Here is a 7668-nt window from a genome sequence, read left to right on the forward strand (position 1 = left end):
TTTATGTAAAGACACAATGATTGACATAGATATGAAAAATGCACATCCAACATTACTATCATCATACTGTCACAAAAATAAAATACCATGTGTAGGTCTTGACTTATACATTAACAACAGAGAGAAACAATATATGAAACTAACTAAAAAATCAAGAGATGATTCAAAGAAAGACCTATTTGCAATTATAAATGGTAGAGAAGTAAGTTTAAAAAAAAACAACCCCAGAATGGTTCGTTAAATATTACGATGGAATGAGAATTATTATTAATTCTGTATGTGAGTTTAATCCAGATCTATATGAACTTGCAAAAAAAACAAAAAGCTCAGAATGGAAGCAAATATAATATTAAAGGTTCAGCTACTAATTTACTTATGTGCAGACTGGAAAACCAAGCATTAATAGCAGCATTTGATTATCTTAATGGAATCGGTGTTGAAGTTAGTGCTCTTGTGTTTGATGGTTTGATGGTTTATAAAAAAATGTAATAAACATCAACGAGATTCTTGAAGGTTGTTCAAAGGCAGTAAAGAGCAAAACAGATTGTACTATAACATTTACAGTGAAAGAAATGGATCTAGGGTATAACATACAAGTACAAACCTCAAAAAACAATCAAGATATTAAATTATTGAGGAAAGGAGTTTATCCCTATGACTACGTCGATGGTCTTAAAAAGTTGGCTGAAACGCAGTTACCTACAAAAACCGAGTTTTATTCCAAGCTGAGTGGTAATGACATTTCGGACAAAGACTATGTACACGCACAAAACGTCTGGAAAGAGTTCGAATGTAAGACAACGAGAGACTATCATGATCTGTATCTCACGTCAGATGTGTTGCTTCTGGCTGATGTATTTGAAACCTTCCGTAATCTCTGCTTGACAAACTATAACTTAGACCCTGCCTGGTACTACACCGCGCCGGGTTTGGCTTGGGGTGCTGCGTTAAAATTGACTGAGGTTGAGTTCGAATTGATAAGCGATCCAGACATGTTACTCATGATTGAAAAGGGGATTAGATGAGGTGTTTCAACCATCGCAACTCGATATGGAAAGGCTAATAATAAATACATGGGGAATGAGTTTGACCCTAATAAGGATAGTACATATCTACAGTATCTAGATGCAAACAATCTGTATGGATGGGCTATGAGCAAGCCTCTATCCACAAGTGGTTTAGAGTGGATGAGTGAAAGCGAACTCGAGGATTGTAAACAGGAGCCATGCATCCTCGAAGTAGATTTAGAGTATCCCGAAGACTTACATGATTTGCATAACGACTACCCTCTAGCCCCAGAACGAGTCAATGTAAATAAGGTTGAAAAACTTATCCCTTATCTCAATAACAAAACTATATACGTAGTATATTACGAAAATCTTAATCTCTATGAAAGCATGGGTTTGAAAATAACAAAGATCCATAGAGGTATCAAATTTATTGAAAGTACTTGGCTCAAAAAGTACATTGATCTCAACACATCTCTTCGAGCTAAAGCAAACAATGACTTTGAAAAGGACTTTTTTAAGCTCATGAACAATTCTGTCTTTGGAAAGACTATGGAAAATATCCGAAACAGGGTTGACATTAGGTTAGTCAACAACGAGACAAAGGCTGTAAAATTATCTGCAAAGCCAAACTACAAACATTGTACCATATTTGACGAAGATCTCGTAGCGGTACATATGAAAAAGACCAAGATTAGGTTTGACAAGCCGGTTTACTTGGGGATGTGTAGTCTTGACCTGAGCAAAACCTTGATGTATGAATTTCACTACTACTATATCAAACCTAACTACATTTTGGACGCTTATGGCACGTCCGGCGCTAAGCTTTTGTTTACTGACACTGACAGTTTAGCATATGAGATTAAAACTGAGGACTTTTACGCGGATATAAATGAAAATGTAGAACAAATGTTTGATACCAGCAACTTCCCAGCGGATCATCCATCTGGTATCAAGTCTGGCGTGAACAAAAAGGTTGTAGGAATGTTTAAGGATGAATGTGGTGGAAAGATTATGCATGAGTTTGTAGGACTAAGAGCTAAGCTTTACAGTTAAAGGATGTATGAGGGTAATGAAGAAAAACGGTGCAAAGGTGTTAAGCAGAGTGTGGTCAAAAAGGAGATTAGCTTTGATGACTACAAGACCTGTCTGTTTAGTCGAAAAGAGCAGTTACGAAAAATGAATGTAATACGCAGCCACGGTCATGAAATATTCACGGAGGAGGTAAACGAGATAGCGTTGAGCGCAAACGATGACAAGCGGGTCATTCATGAGGATTGGGTACACACGCTGGTCTATGGACACTGGCGCTTGAGGCTTAAGGATGCTCTCGCACGCTTGCCTTACCGGTATACTCGTCAATATTACCGCCTTTGAAAAGGTTAGATTCTAATGTAACGTTCTCGTGAAGGCAAAGTGTTTTGACAAAAAGACCAAGACGCACACGTTTTCATCGTGCGAATGCGTATTTGTGAAAGAGGATTCGATTACCTTTCAAATTACCGAATTGAACTATTACGCGCGTACATTTTTATGTATCGGCTCCCATAAATGTTAAAATGTAAAATCATACATTGATGTAACCGTTACCTTGAAACGATGGTCATTCTTTCGATTCCTCAATGGAGAATCGAACGATTTTCATGTTTTTTTCATGAGTTTTTCAGATTTTTTGTCCCAGAACTGGTAATATACTTCTACTCATCTGGAGGCTAGTTCCTTTAATTGGTCCGTACTCTTAGTTTCAAAGGATATTTTTGCGTTTATTTTAAAAATTAGCTAATATCATCTTAATGTCTTTTCTTATCTGCGTGTATTCATAATAAAGTATGTTTTGATTTTTTGTGCAAATGTATGTATATTATCGGTATAAAGCTCATTTTTCAACAGTGTGCATACAGTAAAAGAATGTATAGCGGAGGTAAGATAAGGACATACAGTTCTTGATGCTTGCTTCAATAAAATTACATCTATACATTTAAAACATTGTTTGTAACATAACGTTCGTTTAACAAATGTTCCAGTAGGCTGAAGTAGGCCATTTAAAAAGGATGTACCTCAACTTGGCAGAGGATCGGATATCATGAGTTTGTACTTCATGTCAACATTCGGAGCTCCTCGGCCGTTTTTATCGAAAACAACCTCGGATGTATGCCCGTATATCAGTAAAAGTAGTTCGTATTTTTTAACTATATCATTAATTTAATGTAGTGTTTTCGCTTGTATTTATTGATCTAAGTTTTAATCGATTGCCAGTGAAGTGTTGTATTGAAAACATTATTAAGATTGCCAATAGTAAAGTAATTAAGTTTAACTGCTAAATTAAATTACTACGCGATCTACTTGCACCGGACTTAAACATACCGATTTGTGAGTATGTAAACCGTCCATATACATCCGTGGTGGTTTTCGATAAAAATGGCCGAGGAGTTCCGAATGACATGTCAAATGCTTATCGGAACATCTCGGTCATTATCTAACAGTCTCAAAGCTTGTGGGAGATGGCACAGTTGTTACGATTGTTTCAATGTCTATGCTTTCAGAAAATATTTTTTAAAGGTTGTAGTTTCCGCTACATTATATTTTCGTGTATGCACTTATATGAATGTACAAACAATTAATCCCTGTTTCAGGAACTTGACCTGCACAATGTACATGTATAGTGTTACAGGTGAACGTAGGTTTAATTCAGAACATCATTGTTAATAATCAGTTTCATTATAGTAAGCTATGTTTATCCACTACAATATTTGCAACTGTATTGGTCAGGACTTGTTGAGAATGCTCTCGAATTCACTATGTATTACGTGGGTGGAAGTACATGTAGTAGAATGAAAACGAATTTGAGAGAAAATTATTTTGTTCTTGAATAAAAGGTCTAGGCAAACTTAATAAATAATTATTGGAAATACTAAATGAAAGCACTAAAAGGCTGTAGGCTCGACACGCGTGATTTTTATTGTTTTTATTTTTATCCAGAGGCAATAAAAATCAAACCCGAAACATGTTTTGAATGGCTCAAACTTTAACTGATATGTGCCTGTCATGACCACGAATATGTTATTTACTGTCACCCGGTGAATATTTTTAATACCATATGCTTGTTTCATTTCAATAATTGATAACTCTAAATGTTCTTGGATATATGAACATTGCTTTCATCTCGCGAGTTTATTGCAAGTGTCAAATAAATTAAGCCAGATATTTTTGCTCAGCTATTTTCTACGTATTTTTTATAATTACTCAAAAACATTTTTCCTAATAAAAAAGTCAATATATCAGCATCAGCTAGATTTCTTTACAATTGTTAATTTCAACAATACTGCCGGGCAATTCAGACCAGACTTAACATTTCTAACTTTTCAACAAATGTATCCGATATCACAGGCTACTTCACATTACATAACGTTTTATGAACATGGCTTGTTATTGGCAGCAAATACACAGATCAATTGAAAAACTTGTATTCTAGTTTAACTGTGTCAGACGGAAGTCACATAACAAGAGTGCCGCTTTGTCGAATGTGAAAACGTCAGGAAAATGTTTACCTAAACACGTTTTTACACGACAGATAAGATACTAATTTTATTAAGGCAGCGCCACAAACAAACGCGGTCGCGCAAATCATCTGAAACGAAACTAAAATATAACATAGTAGCAAATTGATACAGTTTATCAAAAACCTATCTGTCAACCCCGGATAAAACTACATCCTGTACGTAGAAAATATCATTGTGGACAAATATTATATAATTTCATACAATATAAACGTGTGGGCGGGCGAAACGAAACATATTTCACCATCGTGTTCACGCTGCCAATAAAAAGGCTCGAGTGGTAAAACCACGCCTCCTACAACCTTAAATACACCTGCATGAAAACCTCTTGTGTTCCCGCCAATATTCCTACGCCGCCAAACGACTCGAGCAGACGACGAATGGTCTATTTCAAAACGGTATGAATTATATAGATCTCTTACCCTCGGTGCTTCGCCAATATTCATTTAGGCGTTCGTTCTAATTCAAATTGACGTTGCAATATTATTAATGTATTAAAATGAAGTGGTATTTCAATTCGCACTATTTAAAAACCGGCACATAAATTCTTGAAATCATGTCAAAAAGCAGATCTCACGATACCTGATTTCGATTTGCGGTATTAAAGAAATAAAGTTGGACAATTGTCAATGGACAAAAGTTTAAATGTAATCACCAAGTTTGGTCGGATGCACGCATATTTATTCGAATTGTCGGCCTTTTTTAATTAATTATACTATATTCCGAGCTTATATGCACTTGCGGAAAGTAAATGCCTAGTAATAGATAGTTTAAAGCATAAGAAATTAAAAATGTTTTAGTTTTAACATTATATATTTTACAACAATTGTGAAGAAAAAATATGATAACTTATATTAAGCCATTCTCATTGGTACGATGTTACGCGAGAGTTCGGTCTTGTGTTGTTGGGGAAACCGGACAACCCGGAGAAACCCCACTTATCGGGCTTGGTGCACACTTACCAAACTCACATGGGAATCGAGCTTGGTGAGAAGCGAGTGTGCTAACCACTGCCCTAACCGGACAACCAGAATAGTGTGTGTTCTTTATACCCCACTAAGAATGTTCTTTATCAGTTTATTCCGCTAGTATATATGCCAATATTAACCAGTGTTGTTGTTGTTGTTTTGTTTTTGCTGCTGTTGTTATTGTTGTTGTTGATGATTTTGTTGTTGTTATGATTATTGTTGTTATTGTTATTGTTATTTTAATCGTATTTAGAATGAAGATGCGAACAAAAGAAACATTAAGTCGGCAAAACAGTTTTCAGCAAAATAACGTTTGTTTGCAGGCAAACTCAATTCGCGAAAACAGGCTTGAAAATAAGTCTGTCGGGATAAAGTGTCAGAGTGTCACAAATATTTACTGTTTAAATGGTTGTAGACGAATCGATTGGAAGTATGACCTTTAACTAAAACACAGAATGTGTTCTAAATGTGTCTGTCGTTGTGGAGACGAGATATATGTTGTCGCCTCAGTGTCGTTATTCATACCATTGAAAAGGTATTGGCTTAGCTCACCCTGTCTATGTTGTTCTTATCCATGTATGGGGTCTCATTTTGAATACTATTCTATGCACTTGTGTTCTGTCTCCGAAGCAGAAAGTGTGTTTACGGCATTTATACTCTCCATCAAACAATACCCGTCTCTTTGTTTTCGACATTTTATGCCGTATGCCCAATGATAAATCAACATGCAGAATTGACTGTCGTAAAACGTACATATTACGATGAGTTAAGACGATTATTTTGTGCGTTTTTTCCACTCGCATTTAGAATCATAGGCAACAACCATTTATGTAATACATGGTTGTATTTATCAAATGACAAAAGACAACTTCAGCGGAATGAGGCTTTGCCTAAATCATAAAAAAATCAAATCAATCTGACTATTTTTTGTTGATAAGTCCTATATGATAATGATAATTGTTTGAATGAGACAACTGTGTACAATGAACAAAGATAACAAGGTTATACTGAGATACTGCAAAATTTTAATTACAACAAAAAACATCATTCATTTTGTAGTGTATTACAGTGCCAACATCTCTAAATATTAATCGGATATGTTCGATTCGGTAAAAAGGACGCCCAATTTCAAAATCAAAATCCACTCATCTTCAAAGGAATTGATATTAAGTCCATTGAGCTTTCGAATATCTTAGAATTTAATCATATTAGATATCCTTCAAGCATTCATAATCGCAATTTTCATTGTGAGAAACACATTTTACAAAGTCGAATGCTGAAAATGCCAGCGTTTTGTTAATGTGAACTTTGCAAGAACTAGTTTATTTTCAATATTATTTAATAAATCTGGGGATGCAAAATCTTATTCGGGTTTCGGGATTCATAATAGTTAATTACACTGATACTAATATGACTGGTTTTGAGGCGCCTGTGTGTACAGACACAACGAATACTATGTTCCTTTATATGTTTCGCCGCAAACATTCGTCCGAATTTCTTTAAAATGTCGGTTACATGTGGCTTTTTATAGTGTTTATAATATATGGACCACCAAAACATAATGCATTGTTTAATTTGATGTACACGCAATCGACACTTTGCCAATCGTTGTTTAAATGTCCTGTGAAACACCCTGATCAAGCATTTGCTACGGTTCGCAGTGTTGCGTTTTGATAAATTAATACAATTGGAACAACACTATAACTATAATTATGTTTGAATGACAATCAACAACAGACAAATGACATTACTAATCAACAGACAGACATTACATGCAAGAGTACCGTTTTAAATCAATTGTCTCTAGCGTAGTGCTTATCTGCTGACAATGTTAAATGATATATGCCAAGATATTGTTTGAACTATCCGTAAAACAGAACGAGGCGAAAACTCCAGTTAATGTGTAACTAACATCCCGGCATGTAGGATGCACCTGTATTTATTTTGTAGATGCCTAAAATTCATAGCTCCAATAAAGAGCTTTAAAGGGAGTCACCATATATAATTAAGAGAATGGGAAATGGACAGATGCTGCCAATGTATCACGACTACTAACGCAATAAAATAACCTTTACCAAACCAAATAGAGATCTCAAAGACAATAGCAGAATGGTTAACCTTTGCTAAACCAAATAG

The 7668-nt window shown here is 35.3% G+C and overlaps 1 protein-coding gene across 1 annotated transcript; it reads left to right on the forward strand.

Annotated features, from left to right (window-relative positions):
• The first annotated feature begins 1073 nt into the window (after positions 1–1073).
• On the forward strand, positions 1074–2063 carry LOC128235536 (uncharacterized). Its single transcript, XM_052950353.1, has one exon. It carries the CDS (start codon positions 1074–1076, stop codon positions 2061–2063), a length of 990 nt encoding a protein of 329 aa, XP_052806313.1.
• Positions 2064–7668: the final 5605 nt, after the last annotated feature.

This window comes from Mya arenaria, chromosome 1 (genome assembly GCF_026914265.1).
Source record: "Mya arenaria isolate MELC-2E11 chromosome 1, ASM2691426v1".
Lineage (NCBI taxonomy): Eukaryota > Metazoa > Mollusca > Bivalvia > Myida > Myidae > Mya > Mya arenaria.

Excerpts from the sequence above, each read along its gene's own strand:
- LOC128235536 (XM_052950353.1), top strand. The coding sequence starts at position 1,074 with ATGGGGAATGAGTTTGACCCTAATAAGGATAGTACATATCTACAGTAT.